At 39.1% G+C, this 26104-nt stretch overlaps 1 protein-coding gene across 1 annotated transcript in view; it reads right to left on the minus strand.

The window, feature by feature from the left end:
* The window catches only part of ABCD2 (ATP binding cassette subfamily D member 2), a 41029-nt gene extending 15213 nt beyond the window's left edge, over positions 1-25816 (minus strand). Inside the window, exons 1-6 of the mRNA XM_056482046.1 lie at positions 24739-25816; positions 23259-23439; positions 18726-18847; positions 15820-15988; positions 12660-12754; positions 11078-11223 (exon numbers count right to left, since the gene is read on the minus strand). Coding sequence (XP_056338021.1) covers positions 11078-11223; positions 12660-12754; positions 15820-15988; positions 18726-18847; positions 23259-23439; positions 24739-25662 — 1637 coding nt within the window. The 5' untranslated portion in view covers positions 25663-25816. The remainder of the gene's footprint in view (positions 1-11077; positions 11224-12659; positions 12755-15819; positions 15989-18725; positions 18848-23258; positions 23440-24738) is intronic.
* Between the last annotated feature and the right edge of the window lie 288 nt (positions 25817-26104).

Here is a 26104-nt window from a genome sequence, read left to right on the forward strand (position 1 = left end):
CCCCATCAATTACTAACAAGCAGAAAATAGGAATGGCTTACAAGGAAACTACTGTTAAGAGGCAGAAACCATGTGTCCAAAGAGAGAGATACTGGAAAGAGCATAATTATATACACTACCAGTCAGAGTCCTCAACTGGAAGGAGGGAGACTTTAGTACCAGTCTTTTTTCTCCAGCACTCTCTAAGATAAAATCCAGTAACTATCCTAACCCTTCAGCAGCATTGTAAAAACATTTAAAGGGGGTTCTAATCTTATTTAGGTGGCTGCCCTCAGGAGAGATAAATGGGTTTAACATTTAGCTCTCAGTTTGGCACCTAAGCTGCAGTAAGTAGCAGAAGATCAGACATACATTTATAGAGATTCCTATAGGTTAACTCTAGGTGGCTCCCTTTACCTACTACATAGATATTTTGGACCATTTGCCAAAAACTCAAAATCTCTGCCTGATCATCTAGGGGATCCCCCCATATTTGAATTTTCTATCACCTTGCTTGCCAAGATCATAATTTTATGAGCTGCTACACTTCATCTGGAATCACCTCAGCAAAACTCCAGTTATTGCAATGCTCCTGGTTTAGACTAATAGTAAAAACTCCAGTTTTCACCAACAGCAAATCCTGATCAACAAGATCAAGTGATCAACAAGAAACAACAGCCTTCACTAATTAAAACAACTGAATTCTTAATAATTCTTTTATAATAATTCTGTCTATTAATGACATTAATAAAATAAACAGGAAAAAAAGATGGCACCACTACTACAAATTTGAGAAAATAAAATGTCTTGAATGAATGTGAATTAAGTTCTTTTTAAGTAGTGTTGTATGCACTGCTCTCAAACAGAAGGTGCTATCATCAATAGTTAAATAATAAATATTATTTATCAAAATTTAAAAAACTGTAACAGGCTGTTTCGTTATCACACTGTATCCAGTTCAAGGGATTTTAGGGCCAGCTAAAGTTTCAGTAACTGTTCTAAATAAATAAATAATTGATCTGTCTTTAAACTATCCTACACTGAACTTTGCTCTCCACTCATACAGAACTGCCCACAAACATCTTCTAAATATTTCAGATAGATCAGTTACCTAGTGGAAAATCCTACCAGAGCCAAAGACCATAATGCCAAGGAATATAGTTAACAGGCAATTAAATGCACAGTATGAAAGGTTGAATTCTCAATGCATATAAGTAGAATCTTGTATCAAAGGCTGAAAAAATCACATTAATCACTCTCTGTGTTTTTTGGTTTGGTTTGGTTTGGTTTGGTTTTTTTTGCAAAAAAGCTATGCACATTTCTACAAGAAAACACAGCAAATAATAACCTAAAAGTAAAAGAAGCCTTTAAAGTGCTATTCATGCTCAGGTTTCATCTCACCTCATGATTTTGCACTATTACCAAGATCATAGACAGAATATTATAGAACTGGTCAGATAGCAAAAAAATGTTTTAGGTGAGCAATTCACCCAATTATACAGTTCAGTCTGTTAGTATCTTATGACAGGCAGAGAAAACACACAAAAACGCATGTTTAATTAAAATCAAACCTAAACAATTTCTACAGAATTTTAGCAGCTAATGCATTCTGAAATAACTATACCACCTGCAATGAATCAATCAAATGAAAATACTCTCCTTTTCTTAAACTACCTCTGGCATTACTATTGATAAAAGAATTATCTGAATGGATGATCATGAAGATCAAGGAAGTGAAGAAGGAACAATGAGCTGTTCTGGACAAGATTCTAGCCTGTCAGCCCCACCAGGCATACTCCAGCCTAAAAGGTGTTTCTGAGTTTTATCACAGCAGTGTAATACAATGAGCAAGGTAGTTTCCTTCTTCTAGAATGATCCCAAATTATTCACAGTTTTGTAGATGAGAAGTGACACCTTATTTCACAGAGAAGAGGAAGTGTAGACAACAAAGCCTCTGAAACAAAGGCTGGTTTTGCTCTGGATTTCTACAGTACTTAGTTGTCCATGGCATAACTTTTTCCATGCACTGTGATATGAATACACAAGTATTTATAGAGCAGTAGTGTGTCTGCAGTGAAACACCTGCCAACAAGTGAGAAGCCACACACTGCACTATCTTCTGTCTCTTATCTGCTGTGTAACACTGCATTACACTGGACAGAAGATGACAGACAGAATAGAGACACACCATGTATATGGATATATGGAACATTATTACAGACATTTTATAAGCATTATTGGTATGTGACATGGCTGTTCAAGGGAGCTGCAGTAATAAGCAGAAACTGAGATTGAGAGGGTATAATTAATACAAGATGTTAGGCAAATAATCAAGCCAGGAAGTGTTTCCTCTTGAGAAAGCCACACTCCCATCTAAGCTAGGTAACTGCACATATGATGAATTGAAGAAAAAATCCCACCTGCCACATTCTCCCATGAGACCGTGACATAATTAATGGCTAAAGAACAATGAAGTGAAAACCCAGTGTTGTTGCAACTACTCTGGATTGTCAGCAAAAGAGACTCAGCTCACCTAGAAGTTACATAAGTCTGAGCTAGTTACCCCTGGCCCTGTTTGTAGTCAATGGTGTCCTCTAGTGAACTGGTGCTAGGGCACAGGCCAAGCAGCTGCAGTGACCCCAGCTGCAAGACTGTGTGCATTATGGAGTTGGTGATCTGTGAACAGCTGCCTCGAGTGACCACAGGCTTGTGGTACACTTTGGTGCACTGTGTAGGGCTGTGCTGCATATACAGCTTGGCCTTCAGACCTGTGCTGCACTGCACTTATCTCCTGGGTGCAGGATAAACTTTGTCAGCTAATCTCCACAGAGGAGCCTGCAAGCAGCTCCCGCTTGGCACCAGCAATTACACAGCCAGCTTGTCCTTGTCTTTATCTTGAAGTGAAGCAGCATGTTCTCATGGTAACATCCTTTGGTCGGACAGTAAAGTGACAAATGGCATTGTTTACTCCTAAGAAAATCCTACCAGAGTGCTCAAGACCACAGTGCCAAGGTATCTTAGCACAGATAGGCCCAAGCATATCATATGCTGTGCTGTGACTGGCATCGCATGGGATTCAAGTACCACAGAACTGGTGAATGGACTGGAACAGCCCTCCTATGAGGAAAGAGACCTGGGAGTGTTTAGCCTGGAAAGTCTCAAGGGAACCTTATCAACATATATAAATACCTGAAGGGAGGGTGCAAAGAGGACAGAGCTGGGCTCTTCTCACTGGTGTCAAGTGACAGGATCATAGCTAATGGGCACAAACTGAAACAAGAGATGCCATATGAGCATCTGGAAACAATTTTTTACTGTGAGGGTGATCAAGCACTGAAGCAGATTTCCCAGAGAGGCTAGGGAGTCTCCATCCTTGGAGATATTCAAAAACCATCAGGACATGGTCTTGGGCCAACAGATTTAGTCTGCAGGCAGTTGAACACAGAACTAGAATCTAAGAAATGTGTCAGAGTGAGCAGACCATGGAGAATTTGGGAGAAGTCTGAATTACCTTGGAAACGGGACACAGTTCTGGAATTTTGGAGTCCAGGACACAGGGGCAGGCAAATGGCAAAGCCTAAAGGGCATGGAAATAACTACTACCTTCTCCTCAAGAAGGAGGTGTTGGCTATGTCTACCACCTGGATTTTTAAAAGCGTAAGACACCGTAATGGAGTTTCTGATTAAAAACTATAGAAGGAAGGAGGAGAAAGGACTTATTCCCAGGGAAGTTGATACCAGTTGTTATTAGAGCTTTCAGCTGTCCTTCCCTTACAAAAGCCAGCGTCCTTTTAGTCATTTCATATCAAGCTTTCTCTGTCAGGCCGATTACATAGTTGATGCTTCCCAGTGCTTCCCATTGTTATGTAACCAAATTGTTTTTCATTATTTGATATGCATAAGGCATTTGAAGCGTGTTTTATGATGCTCCTAGGTAAAATATTACTGAAATAGCAAACAGTTGCCATTCTGTTCATCTGTCAAAGATCCTTTGTTGCACAGTTGCAGGGCAGGTGCATTAAGCTGGACGTAACTGCTCAAGCTGGACGGAGTAATGGGAGCTTAGTGCAGAAACCAGGTCACGTAAACGCAAGCACCAGATTACTCTCTAACATGCAACTTTGTCTGTACCACTGCTAGGCTACACAGAGTTCTCAGTTAACCTCTAGGTGAATTGGTTCCCCTGGTACTGCTATCAAAACTAAATTTTAAAGGCAAAAGAAGTTGTGGATACCCCATTTCTCTAAATGTTCAAGGCCAGGCTGGACAGGCCTTTGTGCAACCCGATTTAGTGGAAGGTGTTCCTGCTCATGGCAGGGGGTTGATGGTCTTAATGGCTCCTTTTAAACCAGGCATGCTATGATGCTATGAGCTGCCTGCATCAGCAAAATTAACCTAACACAGATTAAACAGATTGTCATTGTTTTGCAGAACAGATCCTATAAATATCAGTCATGTATTCAGTTCTTACAATCTATTAATGAATTTGTAATTATAAAATGTTTGTCAAACTTAACCTATGTACTTTTAAAAAGTTCAAAGCTTATTTTTCCTAGCTTTTAAATGAAGTTTCATAAACAGTCTGGCACATACATAGACAACTGGAGTAAAAGTTGAGTAGGTATCAACACCTCTCAATTCCTCACCCACATTTAGTCCTCTTGGTATCTCCCATAGCCATAGCTTGCTGTAGACACGCACCAGTCTGAAGCACTAGGGATCAAAACCCCAGAGAATGCTGAAGTCCTTCACAAACATCAGTTTAGCAGTAGTCCTTAAATGTTGGATTTATGCAAATACTTTTTAAACCGAAGGTAAACCCCAATGCAGCAAGTTGACTATATACTTCAATCTGGAATTTATGCAACATTTTCCTTAATAACAGTAAATACCTGTAAACTGTGCTTTAATCAGCTGAGCCTTGTGTCTGGCCAGTAGAGAAGACACCTGCCATGGTTTGAGGGGGAGTAGCAGCTAATCCACAAAACCATTTCCCACATCTGACTATCAGTGTTGGTGAATTTTGTACACAGTGTCCTACCAAGAAGTACTGCCATTAACTGTGAGCAGTCAGCACATGGATCTAATAATAAACATTGAAACTTTACAGCTCTGAGTGAGCCTCCAGTGGAAATGGAAAGGTTTCACAGAGCTCCTGGCAGGCAACACCTCAGCCAGCCTACAGACCAGCAAGGCAAGAACTCTTCTGTTCTAGATGAGGCAAGATGGAACTTTCATCAATCAGGAAGGATAAGTGCAAGCATTTCTACAGGAATGCCAAAAAAGATGAAATGAAGAAGCTGTGCCCTGGCCAAGGGGAGAGCCTGACAGCCCTCTCAGATGCCAGGCCACAGCTTCTAACAACCAGCAGAACTGAAGTAAGCTATCTGGAACTGATTAATCTCAAAAGAGGAAAAATAAGGTACAAATAACTGGTAATATTCAAGGCATATCTATAACAAAATAGTATGCAAACTATTGCACACAGTATGAAGTGTGTTGTGCTAAGCTTTTTGTTAATGCTTATCTACCAAAGACCTTTTTCTCATCTGTCAGGTAAGTGGTGAACTTTGGAAATAAACAAATCGAATAGGAGCATCATGAACTTGATAACAGCAAGTCCAACAGACAGATCCAGTGTGCCAGGGAGCAGGTACAGCATGACATGAACTGATGGCAAAGTATTGAAGGAACAAGTCCATGTGGTGATGCACTCTCAGCAAAATGCAGTGACAATCATTGGTGCAGTGTTGGCATGGGCAGAGTACAGCTTAACTCCACCTGACTCAACTAAAAAGATCATTGTTAAAGACAGAGCAATATTAGCTGGCAACAAACTAGGATGTGCAAAATACAACACAGGACAGGGACATCTGAGCCAATCTAAATGAGATGAGGGAACAGAAATCATACTGGGGTATTTACACAGCACTTCATCCAGGCTACTTCTCCAGCAGACCACACACTAACAAGAAAGTAGTCTGATACAGAAGAGTCATACAGATACATACTCCATTTGAACAAACTTCCATAAGTCATATAGGGTAGCTGAGAGTAAAACACAGCAATTTTGCAAGATTAAATTGTTTACTAATCAAGAACTGTTTCAGGATGAGAGTGGTCACTACTATTTCAATCTTAAAACAACATTTGAGTTGCACTATAATCTTCAAATTTTCATGTGCTTATAATGTAAAATTTATTTTATCACTTTATTATTTATATCACTTAGAAATGAAACATTCTTGCTTCATTCATCCACATGATGAATATCTTTGGACTACCTGAGGCAAATCACATCAGACATTTGGATTACTCAGTAGAGCTAAGAAGAGGAAAAATATTTCTGTGACTGATGTAATTTTGGTTTGTATCCAAGGATATTTTTAGGATACAGACAGGAAAAGACTTGTAAATGAACACAAATGAAATACCAGAAAATAGAGCAGATATATGCAAAACCAAAAGCTTTGGAGGGCCAAATAAACCTTTAAACTGTTCTATTCCATACTGCCCTAGCATTAGTAAGAAGGCAGCAAGATATAGGTATATAAATTTTAAATGACAAAGAACAAACAACATTTGATACTAGTTTATCTTTGGTTGCCTCGCTTTTAGCATTTGATAAGCCTGGTGTTGAAAGAAAGAAATGTTAAGAGATCTAATTGAATGAGCAATAGCAAGAGAGAGAATACAGAACTGGGCCATTGCTGTGACTGCTGAGAAAGTGGGTAGGTCTTCTACTAGAATGGCACACAGAATAATAAAGAAACTATGCATGTTACTGGAGAAACACATCTCTCACAAAAATACCCAAATTACAGTAAAAGCAAGCTGGAGAGAAAGAACACTGACAATGGATGAGGAGAAAGAAATACAATGTATTACTCCAGGCTCTATGGAAATCAGGCCTCAAGAAAAACAGAGAAAATGCTGATGGACACTTTAGATATGTGCTGTGCTAGGAAGACTTGAGAGTCACGATCAAAGTTTATGGAACTAATAGAGGTGCATGAAACATTCCTCCATGCAAATAAGCCAATATGACACAGCAGGCAGAAAATTATTAACAATTTATATCAACAACCCAGCAGTAATTAGAGCTTTACTGCAACTTACAGTGCAAAGATATTGAGGACTACTCCTGTGCTGTTGTCAAGGTAACTTGCAAGTATGTAGGTGTGCAATTCTGCTGGCATTTATATCAAACTAAGGAAATGAGAGCCAACATGTGCAGAATCTGTTTCCTTACATATTAAAAAACTGAGACTTTTAGTTGGAGAGCGAGAAAAGCTGGAGTAAATGCTAGGAACAATGGCATGCCAGAGCTCTCTCATTCCATGGAGTCACCTCCAAAGACCAACAGAGTAAAAACAGGGTGCAGTCTGGAGAAATAGGCTACTCTCAGATAGGCTGTGAAAGGCTAATTCCTGAAGTGCTTCAGATACATCTGGTGTCACTCTCTACAACTCCCTGAAAGGTGGTTGTAGTCAGGGGGGTTGTCTCCATCTCCAAGCAACAACTGACAGAACGAGAGGACACAGTCTCAAGTTGCGCCAAGGGAAATACAGGTTGGATATTAGGAAAATGCTCTTTACAGAAAGAGTGATTAAGTACTGGAATTGCCTGGGAGCTGGTGGAGTCATCCACCATCCCTGGATGTGTTTAAAAAACAGACTGGATGTGGCACTGGTTTAGTTGAGGGGTTATGGCATGGGTTGGACTTGGTGATCTTGAAGGTCTCTTCCAACCTAGTGATTCTGTGATTTTGTGTGTGGTATATCTTCAGCATCAGCACTCATGTTACCCACCACATACTTTTGTTAATTATTTACTATTTAAAATGATATTTCTGGATTTTGATTTGAACCATGATTCCTTACCAACTAGAGCTCCACAAGTGCATATTTTTTCATTCATGTTACATTCTTGGCCAGTTGATTCAAAGAAGATTGCAAAGAGGTGGTTAACACAAGTGAATTTTACTTTGCAAAAGAGGGACAGAGAGAAGTAGAAGAAGGGGTAAGAAAACACACTCTGCCAGTTACTGAGTCTCCAATGAGATTTGACAACTTTGTTGGTTGCCCTCACAATGATTCACAGCAAAAGACTAAAAAAGCAGTATAATTATGCTAAGAAATCTAAATATCTAAAAAGACAGGAATTCTTAAGGCTCTGTTTTAAAGCCTACAAACCACTAAGTAATGCTAACTACAAAATGCCTGCAATATGGATGAAATTTGGAGTATATAATTTGGACCTAATTCATATTTTAATAAATCATAGTTTTGTATGTAGCTTTTGAACTTGACAAAGACATGATTTCCCACACATTTCTGGAATACTATGCTGGAACATTAAAAAACAGAAATGAAAAATAAATCTTTTCAGTGAGCTCCTTTTTACTGTGGAGCATTCTGTTACTCAGTAGTCACTATTCTCCACCATTCATATGTGCAGATGAGGTTTCTCACACTTGACTCAAAATGGGCTGATGCAGAATGAAACTCAGCCACAGGAATGCAGATGCTTCAATTGTAACTGTGTCCACTAATGAAAAGCCATCTGCTGTGTCAGACCAGAGATGTAATGTATATACATAAATACAGGGATGTCATCCTAACTTGCTGCTCTGACAGACATCCGCCAATTCAAGAGCTTTCTGCTGTACCACAGTTTCACAGTGAGGTAGGCTGATGCCAGGTTGATCCATCCTACCACCTCCCAGATCCTGTCAGTCTGAAATATCTCCTAGAACACTTTCCAGATTGACAGGAACAATTTTCCCTAAAGTTATGATGAAATACAAACATGATGAAATGTAGGCAGGGCACTCTATTCTTCAGTCTAGAATTCATAGAATTATACCTAACAAAAATAAACAAACAGAAGGTAATCTTAATAAAGCAGCAATTTCCACAGGGTTAATAAGGAAAATGGTTGCATGAGCAGGACTTTACAAAACAAAACTTTTTAATTTGGGGATTTCAGGAAAGTTTAGAAACCAGTACAAAAATTCTAAATGTATACTAGAGCCAGGGACATCCAAAAAACCCCAAGTAAATGTGTGATTTATTTAGGCTACAAATAAAAGAACTATTACAATGCTCACTAGTAGATTACAGGCAAAAAAACAAAAACAAAAAACAAAAAACAAACCAACAAAAAAAACCAAAAAAACGAAAAGCCTGGACCACGTAAGGCAATCCACACAAAAGCCCTAAAACTCCTGCAGATCTGTTGCAAATCTTGTCCTGAATGTACAAACTTCAATGTAAAACTGGATACTCTTCAAGTAATTCTTAGTATCTCAGATATTCATTAGACTCTGTATGCTCAAAGAACAAATACACTAGCAAAAAAGCAATTTGAGATCCTGAAGGACAGCCAAACAAACTGCTGTCTTTTACCAACCCCTTCAGCCATATTCAGCCAGAAATCCCTACTCAGTCCCTGTCCAAATAGGAGACACTTATGAGCGCCAGGTCACATAGTTCTGAGTGTACAAAACACACTCTGACACAGCTGAATTGTCCTCCAGAGTAGACTTCAGAATCTTCAGCCACAGTCAAGGTGTAGCACCTTTAGAGAAGAGCCCTCTCTGTCACTCACTGTTGCCCCATCTACCCAGACACTGCTCTGCCCCTTGGGAAGTGAAGCACAGGGCTCACGAAGAGCCACGGAGCTGAGCTAAGGCAGTATCCCTTGGATGCTGTAAGGACAGTGCAGCAGGATCCTTCCTGCTGGGGATCCTACTAAATGGACTGCATATGCCAATCCCTACAAGGCTTTGGTCACAAAAGGCTGCAAAGACATTGGGTGAATTCTGCCTAAAACTTTTTGAAATGTTTCATAGAAGAGGTTTGCTGGACAAACTCTTCAGCACTGCAAAGTTTGGGGAAGCAGTTAACAAAGAACCATGTTTATGGAAATGAAAACTCAGTAGATGTGATGTAATCCCCTCAACCAGCACCTTGGCAAATCTGCCTGAATTCAAGTTGAGTCTGCTTACTTTCACAGAATAAAGGGAATGTAAGTAAAGGGCTGTAAGCAAGCCAGCCACAGATGTTGATCTGAGTAGGGGCTAGGATCAGACAAAGGAAGGAAGTGGCTGAAACTTAAGATTTTCTCCAAGAAAAAATTCAGATTAGCTTTTGCTCTGAGTAAACCAGTTTTAAGAATGTTCCACACAATGGGTATTCTGAAATGTTTTAAAAACATTTAATAAAGCATTTTGCTCCAAACTTCTGAATAAAAGTCTTGAGTGAATCAGAAAAATGACAATGGCTAGCAATAAATTATACAGATATTTTAAAAAATCATAGAGCAGTGTTCTTTGCTACCTTCACCTGCAGCAAGGAAAATCTGCTGATCAGTTCAGTAGATTCCATTCATCTTAATATCTGGTACTTTTTAAACAAGGCTACAAACTGTTATCATGAATACTTCTTTTGCCCATGGGAAGAAATGTACTAACAGGAAGCAAAGATTCAGTGTTTGACTTTGCTTTTGCAAAACAACATAGTTAGAGGTCTCTAAGGAGATACTCTAGAACCAATTGCGTAAGTGCATGTACTGAGAGTCCAACAGCATGTCAGAGTACAAAGAAAGCACAACAAACCAAGCTTCCATTAGTGAAATGAGAACATATTATTAAAAAGGTAATCTGCAGTTAATGTTGGATTGGATTGTGGTCTTGCAGTGTGAAAGTGTCAAAGTTTTGGTTACTTTGACACTTAAGAATCAAACCACTCTCACTTGTTTCAATCCTTAGTTTTAAAAGAAATCAGATTTGAGATATACCAGGTCTACTTCAAATTTCTTTCAGACTTGCCATTCCCATGATCCCAATTATCCAGGATTTTAGCCATCTGAGGAACACAGGTTCCAACACAAGTGTATGTGAGCCCTTTCCAATGACTAATGATGTCGCATCACCAATGAGAAAAGATGCCTTTTCATAAACACACTTCACACACCTGAGGTTGTGCTTAGCACCTTTCAGCTTGGATGTACACATCACAGATTAGAAATATGAGAAGAAGGGTCAAAATTAATTTAACCAGATAAGAAGCATCACCTTCAGCAAGACACATACCTTTGTGGTATATAAAACATGTGTTGTGGAGGGGGCTTGTAGAGAACTCCTCCATACACAGGCCACAAACCACTTAAAATTCTGAAGAGTGAACTCTTTCCACAGCCATTGGGTCCAGTGATTAAAAGATTCATGCCCTCCTCGACCTGCAAAGGGGATGAAAATGCAAAGATGTTACTACACACTGTTTGTGGCACAAGAGAATCTAAGACCCCTAAAAGGGGTTACATAACATCCATATAAAGTTATCATTTCAAAATTATTATTTCATTGATAAGCTGCATGCATTCATACAACTATTTTGGAAACAGTGATATTAGATAAAATATGTGGGCTGAGATAATGAAATTAATTTCTATTATATATGAGTATCTCTATAATCAATGTTTACAGTAGTAAATAGTAATATTTACAGTAATATATTAAATTATTATATTCAGGTAATGCAATATGTAATATGATTATATTACAGTGTCAATACATCACAGTCAGAATCAATTGTTCTAATGCAGATTAGGTCCAAGGGTGTTAATAGTGTTAAAAGCAGTATTGTGCCTATCTGTGATAACTGCAGGCATGGGAGGTCAATCAAGTGATTTGGAAAATTTATTTCACATTGTCATTTCCCATTTAATTACCTATGTTAACTTAGCTGTGATGCCAAGAAATTTTTTTAACTCATTTGACTATTTTCCTGCGTATATATGAGTGTATATTTATGTTTAATCACAGTGTCATTATCTGTTTTACAGAAATATACCGACTTCTAGATTTTCTTTGTTTCTGTCTCTTGAGACAAATGAATAAATAGAATTATCTGCCTGATCATAAGGTTGTAATTCTACAATTCTGAAATTCCTACACTGAAGTTGTTGCAAGTTTTGCCATAGCTAAGACCCTTTCCTACTAGATCCTAATTCAGAGGAAAAGGATCATCCTGCTTTAGCTAAATTAAAAAATCTGCCAGCATTGTCAAATTTATTTCTGAAAACTTCAACTCTTTTTAAAAAGAACAACATCTGCACTGGAACATCAGATCAGGATACATATGGGAGTAAATCAGTAAAGGTCACTCATTAAAATGTTGAGCAGGTACCCAGAGGTGTCCGGAATAGGTTTTTAAAAACAATACGAGTTTCTACTGAGTAAATGCTCCCCAACTGGACTTGTGAACTATACCATCACAGCTATTAGTCAGCACTGCTCTTTGTGGTGATTGAGAAAAACTATGGGTTTGATTTCTTCTCTGTTGCTGTGGCCTCAGACTTTTAAAGGAGCCTCTGTGAGTAAAGCATCCCAATTTGATTGAAATTGACTAAAGATGGATGCATGCTCCCATAGACACCTTTGAAAATCTCAGGTCAGTTCTTCACCTGGCAACAGCAACAGAAATCCTCCCTTTTCTTTCTCTGAGCAGGACAAACTACATATGTCTGCCTCTATTGAGCTACTATGCCTACCTTTCTGGACTTCCCCTTTTATCCATATGCTCCTCCAAGTACTTAACATAAGGTATATGAATTCTGTGCTGTTTATGTTAATGTGATGGCAACAATCAGAAGATTCTTGCATATCATCTTACTTTGAAGTTTAGTCTGGAAACCACCACATCGCCATTCGGAGTAATTATAGGAACATTTTCACAAATAATTCCTTGATCAACATCAATTACTTTCCCTAGAAAGAAAAAAAACCCCAAAAATTAGAGTTTGTGAAGCCCTCCATTAAGCAATCACTTGTGACAGCTTCTGTGTGCAACTGAGTATATTTTCAAGTAAGGACTGCTGTTTGAAACAGCTCTTGAATGTGCTCCAGGTTCCCCTAGTGGAAAATCTGGATAATAAATCTTAGCTAGTCCAAAAGACATTGCCAACAGTAGCCAAAAATGTGCAACGAAACCTAAATTTGATCCTACACACAATGCACAGTATGCATCATAAATATATGATACACTATAAAGATGTGTTCATCCAAATTCTACTTTTATTTTCTGTATCCTGTTTTAAACAGCTGTTTAATATCAAGCAGTAAAAAAGCTCATGGACAGCCTTAGCCACAGGCAAACCAGTTAACCTTTTTTTTCAGGATTTAATTAGGAATCACTACCAGCTCTGAACATGGGACTACCTTTCAGTCTCCTCCAGCAACGAAAGCAAAGCAGAAAAAATTTAATGGCTTGCTTCCATCTTTTTTTGATGACACAGACACTGTAAACATGTCTTGTAAGTATTTGCAGAAACTCATATAACATTTCAGTCAGGTAGATACACTTGGCATTTGGATTTCTGGCAAATTAAATATACAATCTCTACTGGATGTCTGGATACTCTGTAATACAAGGACTTTGATATTAACTGTCCTGGAAACAGTAAAAGGATGAAACTAACTTCTCAGTCACCTGTTAATGGTCTTGTCTAACAGAACCTAACCAGCTTGATTCCTGGAAAAATATTTTAAAAATTACCTTTATAGACAAGATGCAAGGGAAAGACATTTCTCTTTGTATTAGAAAGCTGTTTATTTAAAACTTCCACTAATCTGAACAAAGAAAAATGTAACAAAAATCACGTTAGTTAGTTAATTTTAAAAGGCTCTGGTGGCATTTCCTTCACTAAGTTTAGTCTAACATTTTTCATTTAGAGGCTCTTTGTTCAATTGCTTTCAACTTTGCCAAACTATAACAACCTAGGCAGAAATTTTTATGCCATGTATCAGTTCAAGTGTTCTTCTTTCATAAAGTAGGTTTTACTTAAAACAGCATGAGATTATGGGGAAAAAAGTGGTTTTCTGTAAAAAAGAAATTACTTTGATACACTGGAGACATTGTAGTTAAAATAAATCTATGATAAAATATAGTCAACTAGTAAGAATTAAGTAAACTTAATTCTCATTTCCTAATCCGGATTTTTCAGCATTTGATTGCAACTTTAGCATGCTTCTAAAGTATATTTATGTGTAATCAGGCATAAAATTTGACAGTATTTGTACAAGATGTACAAAATTCTGTTTAATTTTAAAAATCCTAAATTATTAAACATGTTATAAGGCAACATTATTATCTGTAAAATATTATTATTATTTTCATATTTTCACACTCTTACAGTAAATGCAAGGCACAAAACAGACATTGCTTAGTTACAAAGACTTATACTGGATGATTCAAAAGGAAATAATTATTATGTGTTCAAAGAGCCATTGGGGAAACTGAGTATTAAGAGTTTTTCTTCTCTAACAATGCAAACACATACAGGCATGTGAGCACATTTACTTTTACCCACACATAATCCACTCTTCAGGGATTTCTAAGTATCACGACCAAAAGCAAGGAGCAAAACCAGTATTACAATAGCACTTGTCATAAAAAATGTGGAGCCTGTGGCCTAGATTCATCTGGCCTAAATTCTTCTTAAATCCCTGTGCACAATGCTTGGTCTTGGCTAGCTGCCTCTGAGAGCTACAACTACACAGGAGCAAATGCTAGTCATCATGGCTTAGGAGGAATTCAGACTGGACAAAAAGTAACTGTAGTGGAATGAAATATTGGGAAAAGGTTGCACAGAAAAGAGGAGTGGGGTTTAGATATAGTAGACCTAAAGGGAACATGGAGAGCACACTTACATATCTGAACTGTATCTGGTTTTGTTTTAAACAAAAGAAGAGCCCCCAAATTACTTCGTTGGTCCAGAAACTACAGACCTTTTCTCACGTACATGACAAAATGCAACAGTTATAAAATGCCATTTCTTTTAACATCAGCCCAGTATTAACAAGATCTACAAGATTAAGACATCAGCTATTTCCATACCTATCCATCACACTTTATTATGATGAACCTTGTCAGAGGATCTTTGAGAAATATGAGCTGAAGGGCAGCACTGTCGAAATAGCTGCAAGAGTTATTTCACAAAGAGCCCTCTGGGGCCTATAACTCTACTAAGGATTAACTTTTCAAAAGCTAAAGGCAGAGAATGAGGCTTTTCAACACCACAGAGGGCAGCAGCAGAAATGGTATGATGGGAAAATGAGGAAAAAAACATTGCCTTTGAGTACTCAGAGAGAAGCTGAATGCAACAGGCAGAAAGAAGTGGCACATAATACAGCATAACAAGAAATGGGTGTACACAGAAAATGCTCCAGTGAGGGTGGAGGCAGAAAGACAGTGACCTCAGAAAGACACAGGATGGGATCAGGAGGGAAAAAGTATATATTGAACAGATCATTTGGGAGGTGAGGAGAAGGTTAAAGTTGCCATTTTCAATTTAAGATTCCCACTAAATTATGAAAAAAATGAGCACAGGCTAATCTTAAATCATGGGAAACATAGTATTTTGGGGAAAAACTACTGAACCAAACTGTCTTTTTTCCTCCTACCTCAAACAAAATAATGTGATGGTTGAAGATGAAAATGTTACAGTCTTCACTTTCTGAAGAAAATGAATGGTCTGAGGAAAACAGGCACTGTAAGAGTACTAACATCACCATCACATATAATAGTATAGTTGAAATGCCTTTTCACTGAAAGTTTTTACAGAAAACATTTGAGCCACGTGTATCAGAAAAGCACACCATAAGGACAGTCATAAGGTAGCAGGGGGTTAAAATGAAAGGCAACATGGTCTCTGGGGCATTAAGGCTGAGAGGCTGATTAGTTACAGAAAAAAAACCCTCTTTCACCTCCTGTCCCACAGCTCCATGCCTCCCCCACTGCCCCTGGGAAATTCATACAAATATGAATTAATTACCTTTGATTTCTAAGGGCCCATCACTGTGTAACTCTGCTTTATCTTCACTCCTGCTGTTGTTTGCAGACCCTTGAATAACAGCAGTTCTTTTGTAGATGCCTCTCTTCACCTCATCAAAGACTGAAAACATGTTGTAGACACGGGCGGTGTAGCCTGCCAGCTCAGTGACCTGAGAAACAACAAACACCTCGTTTCAGTTGTACTTACAAATTCTACAAATTAAATGTGTGGCCAAAGATCAACATGAGCAACAATGTTCATCAACATCTATTGATTTTCATTCCTTGAAATTCTAACCATATGAGTGCTAACCCATATGCCGCCTGTAGCTCCTACCAATCAGCAGAAAGGACAGTTTGAGTTAAGCCCAGGTAAGCTATGATAACTCCAATAAATGACAAGTCATTTCTGTAGTCTTCAATGAACAGAGAACAGCTACTAACATATCTGAAAACACGTACACAAGAAAAAAAAAATCTCTGCATTTTCCAGAAAAACAGAAGTCCACAGAAGTGAGAAAAAATAGCATCTGTAATTACTTATATTTACTTATATTTGTATTACTTATATTTATGAAATCTGCTGTGGGAGAAGTGTGTTTTTCTGTGTAAAAGAGGCAGCATCAGGGCATCCTAACCTAAAATACAGTACAAACCAGAAATGAGTCTTCTATCAACTGCATGCTAAATCTGACACCTTAGAATAAGACTGGGCATTTTTAAGATGGTGAGGTGTTTTAAAGGTTTTTTCCATTTTTTCTTTTTGGTTCATTTGCCACAATTTTCACCTGGTGAAGACAGAAACAGCAGATCTCTGGACCTTGTAACTTCATATTCATGGGCTATTTAAGAGCTCCCAAAGAACTGCCTCCATCTGCTGGTAGTAAAGAATTAAGCCAAGGTCTTTTATTTTAAATGTACTATTAGATGGTTTTAAAAGGATACATTTTTGCACAAAATGTAGAGAAGACAAGAATAGCAACAAAATTAGATTAAGCTTATACAATCCTTGGCTTGCTGTGTTAAATAGGTACACCCCATGACTGAGTTCACCCTCTACAGTGTACATAATTCCAAGATTATTTGAAATAACTGGAAATAATTCCATAATTCTTCTGTAAGTTTCACTATTTGTGCCAGACTCAGAAGTGAGCACTAATTCTGGCCACATGGCCATCACTTCACTGGAGGACAATGGAAAGAATCCTGCATGTGATAAATGAAACTTGTACCAGTGTCCCAGGAGACACCATAAGGTGTAGTGAGCTTCTATACCATGACTGTAGAAACTCACTTTGTTCAAACACTAAATAACTAAATACTAGCGCCTAAACTATTGACTGCAAAGAAAAGTTGAGCCCACCTCATCTGCACAGTAAATTACACTGACTTGAAGAAGGCTGTGTTGGTGGAGGAGATGGGCAAGAACTGGAACTGCACTACCACTTGATGTGTGTTGAAGTACACTGTCCTTTGAAACTGCCTGAATCACAAAACGGGAATGACAATGTGGTTGAAGTACTGCAGTGTCTCTTCCAGAGTTGTAATTGTAAAATTAAGATGGAAATTCACAGAACTGCCCTGTGGTCTCATGCTGTCTGGATTAGTATCTTACCATGTTACAAAGTGAGTTTGTTCAGTTCTTCCTCTACTGTTTTGTGGGTACTTTTTTTTTTACCAAAAAATAAAACCACATTTTTTCTAAGTCCTCATGCACATTATATAAACGACTTAAATGCTGAAAACAAAACAGATATTACAGTGTATAACAGGTTATCTGGCAGTATCTTGAGAGCAGAGATCAAGCAGGGGAACAGCTCTAAGAGAACAGGTCAAAAACCACAGCCCATTAGAAGGACTCTGGCTTTGTCAAAGTCTATATTTGAAGGTGCCAAACTATCCTCCTCTGACAATTTACAAAGCTGTAGCTGTCATGGCTGGGCTCCAAACAACAGAATCCATGGTCTTTGATTAGCTGCCTAGCTAATGCATCCCTCCTCACACTGCACTGGGAAAAGGGGCTCCCACCAAAGGGACAAGCAAACACCAATTAAAATACGAAGAACAAACATTCAGAAGGAAACGTTGAGATTAACAGCGCTGCCTCATATTTCTTTGGCTTAACAGCTGGCATTTAAAGAAATCCACAAAAGAGACAACAGATCTAAGCCCAGCTCTACTGGAATTTGGGTAAGGACCTGAAACAGTATCTCTACTCTTCTAGATGAATATTCTGTACTTCTAGACTACTTGTACTGCCAAGACGAATTCTCTCCCACTAAAATTCCTCTATTTTGAAAAATTACTTACAATTTAACAGGTTCACAAGATACTGAAAACAGCCTTACAGCTTAAGTGGCTCAGAAATAAGTATTCAAATTCTCCTTGTTTTTCATACAGAAACAGGTTGCCCCATCTCTGGAAACATTCAAGGTCAGTTTGGATGGGCAATCCAATAATAGTTGAAGATGTTCCTGCTCATGGTGGGGGGATTGGACTAGAAGACCTTTAAAGACTCTCACAATTAAACTATTATATGCTCTTATGACACTTCAAACAGAAGAATCCCAGTACACTGAAGGAAGACAGCCTGAATTCAGGTCTGTGCTCCAAACAGAAGAGGAATCTGAACCTTTATCACTGACATTCCAGGAACTTCTGTTGCTCTCTGATGACACCTAAACACAAGTATTAAAAATGAGATCTGCTTGTTGCACCATGCAGGCAACTGTGCACTTTAGACTCTGTCAACTTAACCCTAAAGGTCAAACCAGCAGTTCAAAGACCTCCATTGATTTCGTTGCAATAGAACTTGCCTTTAAGAACTGCACTACATTTTAAAATATTTTATATTAAATTCAAATTGTTTTTTCCTTTTCTGTTTCATGAATGCAGGATATGCAGTACCTCTTTGTATGAAGACATAATCCTTTCAATAGCATCTGCTCCAGAGATCAGCAAGTTTCGTGATGTAGTAAAAGCTTCTGTTCTTTCACTAACCATTGCCTGTTTCTGGCCATCTTCCAACTCTAAATTAAAAAAAAAAAAAGTTTTGTTAAAATATGCTGCTGAAAATTATCTCTACAAAATAAATTATTATTGCAATGTGATATATTACAGAGAAGACCTTTTCTTTTTTTAAGAAAAAGTTAACTCTAAAGACAACCTTTCAAAAAGAACTGGTGAATGTAACTACCATAGCTTGGTCAAAAAGAGTAAGTGGGAGCATATGGAATTCTTCTTGTTAGGCAAAATATCATATTATTTTCACTATTTATCTAAATGGATCAATTTCCTTTTAATATATCATCATACAACATAAATTTTTCAAAATATGAAAAAAGTGAAACCTAAGCAATGATCTGAAACAGATTTTTAACATAATTGTTAGTATTTTTTCAATTAGTAATTTTCAGCCTTACTTATTTACTGACTTCATGTAGAAGGAACCCTTCACATTTGTGTAAATCTAGCAACACAATTATATTTCTGTAAGAAAGCAATAAACTCTTTTGGTATCAAAGGCGTGGTTTCAGTAGTATAACTCTCCTTCGCAATGAAGTTTCTCTCTTCATTTGACCTCAGAACAAAACTGTGAGGCTTTATTTATGACACTGCATCCTGTTAACAAGAGTACTCTAGCTCCAAAGAAAGGACTTGTCTCATAAGAATGTCAGCAGCATTAGGCAAGGAGAAAACAGCAGCAGAATTTATAGAAGATACATAAGAAGTAAGTATATTTAACATATCTACATATACCATCTTGCTACCATGGGTCCCATAGATTCAACTTGCAAGGTTTGTTTCCTGAAGGAAACAAGATTTAAAAAGAAGTGGCTGACTATTTTGAGGCTAAATGTTGTTCCAGTGTTTATAAGTGCAACTACAAATCACTGGTGTAGCAAACCAGTGGTGTAGTAAACCACTCCTAAAGATTTTCCACATAAGAGATTTACAATGAAAAATCTAAAGGGTTTTCTGCATCACATAAATTTATATGTATATCCATATAGTGCTTAAATCTTTTCCAGAATGGAATCTGGATATTAATTTTCCCCCTCAAGTTTGTAAAGTTTTTTTTTTGTTTTTTTTTTTAAGCTGAGTTGATGCTAGGAATCATGCTAGGCAGGGTAATAGGTGTATCCACTGTGGCAACTCCTGTACTAGCAATTGTAACTAACATCCGGGTTTCCACAGGGCTCATGATCAAGAAAATCTAGGAGGAATTCCCTGCAGGTGTAATGCAATCATAAATTTCATGGGCTAAGTCAAGCAATACGAGAGTAGAGCAAACAGCATTTGCTTACTCTCACTTCCCTGACAGACCAAATTCTACAAATCTGGTGTCTGAGAATCTACAGGCAGTACCAAAGCCAGATATATATTTCTGTCTTTATTAGTTAAATCTAAATGTTATTCTGTTTTCATTCACACATCCATAAAACTATTCCTACATAACTGGATCAATAAATACACTGTATTACAGTGAAATACACTGGAACAATAATTTTATATATAATTATATGTTAATTAATATATGAATTATATGTTATTTTATTATTATTATTATTACAGTGACATACACAGAAATAATTATTTAATATAATATTATTTACACTGAATTAATTATTTCACTGAAATAGAGTGAAATAATTAATGAGAAACTTTTAAAAATTGCTACATCACAACTTTTCATATATATGTATGTATATGTATATGACACAGAAAATCTATGTTATTTTTCCTGGTTTTAATTATGATTTTTTTTCCTTCAGTTCTACATCAGCACACTGTCAACTAGTTGTATGCAATCTTCCTAAGACATAATGAGAGACATGCTTTTAAAAAAATAAAGAAAAGCTCTTGCAAAGGAGAGATTACAAAAGTCTCACTGATGTGGCTCTCACTTTAAAAAGTTATTTCCACTCCAAGAAGAACAAATCTAGTAAGCAGGGAGAAATCAGTCAATTCATTAGTAAAAGAGGATTTGATATTTGTTTACTTCTGACACAACCAATCTTCGCTGATTTTCTTGGGATTATAGGACATGCACATAGCACATTCTACATAGCCTATGCTATGTAGAACCACAATTAAATAATCTAGGAATCAGGTATGTTTTAACCACACTGATGCAGCATTCCTCCTTAATGTAAATGCAGTATTTACTGATGGCTTCTTCCAGCACCCAGGCCAGCTCATCTAGCAAGAGTTTAAGGATCACTACAGGCCACTGCATCAGTCAATTTAGGAGTACTTAAAAAATTGAAATTATATAGAATTTATGAGCATTTCACAGCTCAAAAAGACAAGCTCTTCTATTATAGAATCCACCATATAATTTTTCTTGAACATTTTGTCCAAAGCATTTTTCGTATGGGTGGCCCCCTGTGTTTGAAATTGTCACATTTTAACAGTCTGTTTCACAGAAACTAAATTCTCTTTTTTTCTCTTCACTTATTTAGTTTATAGTCACACTTATTTTATAAACAAAAATAAATGTTCATTGTGTCTAGAGTAATCGAACTCTTGCTTCAAAAATAGTTACCTTTCATAAACCAAGACAAAACATTTGGAATGTGAATGGTTTAACACAAAAAGAATGAGAAATGGTATCAAACAGAAATCCTGTCTTTGTCACCTAAATTCTTCACTGAAATATATATAAAAAAATCTTAAAATTACAGTCAGAAATGTCATTGTCAAAGAACATTATTTTTCTTTTATTACTGAAGAATTCTTTTTTTACTTTTTCTTTCTCCTTCCTGAAGAAGCGTACAAAATCCATGGCTTTACATCTGTAGTCTCAAGCCTGGCCATGGTACCAGTTTTGTACAATTCCCTGACTCTTTTGATTCATCCTAAAGCAATAAATCAATGCCTCTTCCTTCAGATATAAGGAAACAAACAGATATAAGTGAACAAACTTCTATCTGATCTGCTGAGGCAAAAAGCACTGTTTCCCCAAGCAGGTCAATGGTATTTTCAGGTGTACTTGATTCTGTACTGTAATAGCTCAAACTGGTCCTGACAGGGCTGCCAGTATTATGTTTGTGAACCACCATTATGGTAAGTCCCAGGACTCAATAATAAACCTCATGTTTTAATAGTTTAGGCTGCTGGTAGCAAACATATGCAAGCAACTGCTGCATCTGTGTTTTCTCTCGCATTTGAAATGTATTTAACAAAAGAACAATCATGAGTAACAGGAATGTTATTTATTTTAGCAGGAATATGAGTCCTTTTTTATTCATGCTCTAATACCAAAGAGATATTTACAACATGTGGTTAAATGCTCCTTTTCTTGACTGTACCCATTCCCATCCTAGCAGAAAGACTCTTATCACTCTTTCTGTTGTGCTGATAACCTTCACTGTGAGGTGAAATGCCTTTGTACAACCTCTTCAGTTTGGAACAAGACATCTTGATATTTTTGAAGCTGTTCCCAGGATGCCAGCCAGGGTGCTGATGTAGTGGCCTCCTAAGCCACGTGATGGGCAGCAGCTCAGGGAGCTGAGCACCCAGACATGCACCAGCACAACTTTTTAGTGAGACAGCTCAACCACGTGGGTAACTGCATGAAGCCATCCTACAGCTCATACCAAGCTTGTCCACTTGGACAGTCCTGATTTGGAATTTAACTTCCAAGAAAGAAACAAAACTACTGCACAGAAAAGAATTCACTCATTCCCAATTCAAAGTACACAATTTAGAACTGATCCTTCTAAAGACTTTATAGGATTCATGTTATAGGAATACTAGGAAATTTGTAATATATTAAGTTCTAATTGTGCATGAGAAAACCTGTTAAGCCAAATTAATCAACAGCTCTCCTTAATACATTTCTTTTTGCTATCTCTTGTTTTGTTTTGTTTTGTATTTAATAGTATCTGCAGTAACAACACTGTTTGAGTCTCATCTCACTTCTAGGAAAGCTGTCATAGGATGTCAAAAATTATACCATCCTAACCTGGAATCTGAATTTTACCTTCTCCCAGGCAGTTGGGAAAATCAGCGGTTTCCAACAGGTCAACAATAAGAGAAAAATTGCCTATAATTACCAGTAATTACACTATGGTTTACAGAAGGATAAGATAAGCACTCTAGGAAAGTTCATAGTATCATTTTGCAAAAGGAGATACTGCAAAAATTAGCCTGCCATTCCAAGAGTGACTAGTGAAAAAGGAGACTGCAATGATTATTACAATCTCGTGTGATACAAGGATCCTCTAAGTCCTGACTTCATACTATTTATCACACACTCCAAACTGGATCTTTGCTCAGCTGACTTGCTATGCTTGCAAGTTATACAGAAGACACAGATGTTGTAAGAAAGTCTGTGAAAAATAAACCAATGTGAACAGCACTCTAGGGAACTAGAGTCTTTTGAGGACATAACTTTAAAGAAGCATTTAGAAATGAGGCAAAAGATGGTATTACCGCCATCTGCAAATCCCGTTGCAGTGATGATGGGCACAGCGACCATGATCATACCACAGCTGCTCCAGACATACTTCATCAGGAACTGCTCTATCATGATGTACCATAAACGTTTGGACAAAATCAGATTCATCTGATCTGTCAAATCCTTGTAGCTTTTTTGCAGTTGTTTCAATTCTACCTACAGTTAAAATAAAAAAATCATGTATACAATGAAATAAAGATGCACATGCAGTAGAATATATGTTCACATGTGTACATGAAATAATCAGGCACCCAAAGTAGTCACTTCTGAATCACATCTGCCATGTGGCACTATATGCTCACTGTGCTGCAGTCTCACAGCAAAACTGCACAGCTTTATGGTAGCCAGTGGACCTGGCTCTTATTTACACCATTGTCCCTCGATGTAACACTGGCAGGTTTTCAACTCTTTTGAGATCTCTAATATATACAAGAACAACATAGCAGTAACAAGAGTTGATTCTATCAAAATAAGATTGATTTCACATTCTTTTAATAAAGCTGCAGCTGTAGAGTTTCACAGCAACTGAAAATTATCTTCAGTGACTTAAAGCTGCAGAGTTGATTCCTGAAATGCTGCTTATTTTTGCAAGCAGTCTGGGGAAAGAGAGAATTATCCCAGGAGGTTTAACAAGTCAAAGACAGTTGCAAGTCAATACAGTATGTATGTAGGAATAGAGAAAACGTTTAGTTTAGTTGCACTTAAGACATTATTATAGGCAGCTTTTGAGAATGATTGTGTCTACAAAAATAAATCATTAATGTTATATAATCATTGCTTGAACTGAAAGAGTAATACCTCAGGCTGGTTTCTAGCTCTCATTTTCACCTTACATGAAACAACTTTTTTCCCCAACTGTGTTCAAAAGGTATTACAGCCAAAAATCACTTCTAATAAAAATATGAAGAGTCCCTTAATAAGGTGGCTTTAAAACAAGCTTTTAGTTTATGTAACTGTGATTGCAGAAGTACAGTACTTATGCTATTTTAAGACTGGTGACTATATCTTTGCTTGGCTATGTGAAAGAGTGTCAAAGGTTCTAGTGTGCTCTGAGCCATTACAGAGTTTCCCCCCAGACTTTCTGGTGTGCCGTGGTTCTACTTCTGTGGAATTAATTATGGTGGTTCATACACATAGTTAGAAAAACAAAAGTCTGGAAAAGTTATTCAGAACAAACTGGGTGGGGGGAAAGCAGTGATGCAGATTACTTTTCTAGATAAGCATAAGATTCATCTGCAAAACCAGAACATTGCCAAAGTTCAAGGGAACTGTGATCTGCTTCCCCCAGACACTGCTTGTGAGATGGCATTTCCTAAGAAATGGGAAGTGCCAAGCTGTAAACAAGTTTAAATGTCAGAGGGACCCAAGTGCTCAAGAAGGGCATCGGGGGGAAGCAAGGGTCCACTCCGGCTGCACAGGAGCGACCACAGTGCTTCAAATTTCTCTCCTCCTTACCTTGTGCCCTCGGTAAAAGGCAATCTCTTCCACATTGGCAATGATACGTGAATGTATGAAGCGCAGATAGCCCTTCTTGTGAGCCTCCTCAGCCACCAGTTTGCCAAACTTGGGCGAGCAGGCTTTGAGCACGCGGGCCGTGGCATAGACGACGAGGCCAGCCAGGACTGTGGGCCCGATGGGGTTGGCCCCCCGCGACCGTGCCGTGCGGATGAGGGTGTAGGAGGTGAGCACAACATCCAGGATGGGCTTGGTGAGGTTGGAGTAGAGATGCGCCACGGACTGCGAGAACATCATGATGTCCTCGGTGAGGGACTGGTCCGGGTTGGCCAGCCGCCCGTCCATGCTGATCACTTTGTAGTAAGTTTGGTTGGCAAAGTAGGTCTCATAGGCGTGATCCACCAGGCGAGTGCGGAAGGCGAGGGCCAGCTTGCACTCCAGGTACCGTATGGTGCTGTTCACGAAAGTGGCTGGGATTGCAATCATCAGCCACTTGATTAATTTGAAGACAAAGCTCCTGGGCTTTTTCTCCACAATGCTCTTCACAATTTTTCCATCCAGGGCGGCCACATAGATGGAGAGGAAGGTCCTGGATACCAGAGCAAACGAGTGGAGGCAGAGCAAGCCCAGCTCGGCACTCACCAGCTTCGGGAAGAACAGTTTGCGGAGTTCCAGCAGCTGCTTGAAGAATTCCGCGTCCACGGCCGGGGAGGCTCTGCCGCGGCCGCCGGCGCCGTGCGGGACCGCCCGGCTCCCCTCATCCTGCGCGCCGCCTCTGCCGCCCGCCCGCTTCGCCCGCCCGCGGATGATGGGGTAGAGGATTTTGAGCCCGTACGCCGCGGCCAGCAGGCACGCAGCCCTCTTCGCGGCGCCCGCCCTGCTCCACTGCACCCGCCGGGCTGCCGCATGCAGCATGTGGGCCATCCTGCCCGCCGGGGCACCGCTACGAGCCGCTCCTAGCGCGGGTGGCTCATGCCCGCTGGGAAGGCCGGTCCCGCCGGGTCTTCATCGGGGCGCTGGGCCCGGCCCGCCGCCGGCCGCCCTGCCGTGACAGATGCCGAGTGAGCGCTGCCTCCCAGGGGTGATGGTGCCTTCAAAGCGCGGCGCGTTGCACAACGCAGCCCCGCGCGGCGCAGCCCGCCCCGCCGACCACCATTGGCTGCGCCGCGCGGGGCGGCACCGGCACCGGCAGCGGCCCGGCCGCTCAGCGCCGCCGCCCCGGCCACAACCGCTATAGCTCGGGGCGCGGCCGCGGCGGCGGCAGCAGCAGCAGCACCGCTCTCCCGGCGCTCGGCTCCCGGCTCACGGCGGGTCCCCCGGCGTTCGGCTCCGGCCGCCCAGCTGATCCCCCGGCGGTCAGTGGGTC

The sequence above is a fragment of the Oenanthe melanoleuca genome, chromosome 1A, assembly GCF_029582105.1.
Source record: "Oenanthe melanoleuca isolate GR-GAL-2019-014 chromosome 1A, OMel1.0, whole genome shotgun sequence".
Lineage (NCBI taxonomy): Eukaryota > Metazoa > Chordata > Aves > Passeriformes > Muscicapidae > Oenanthe > Oenanthe melanoleuca.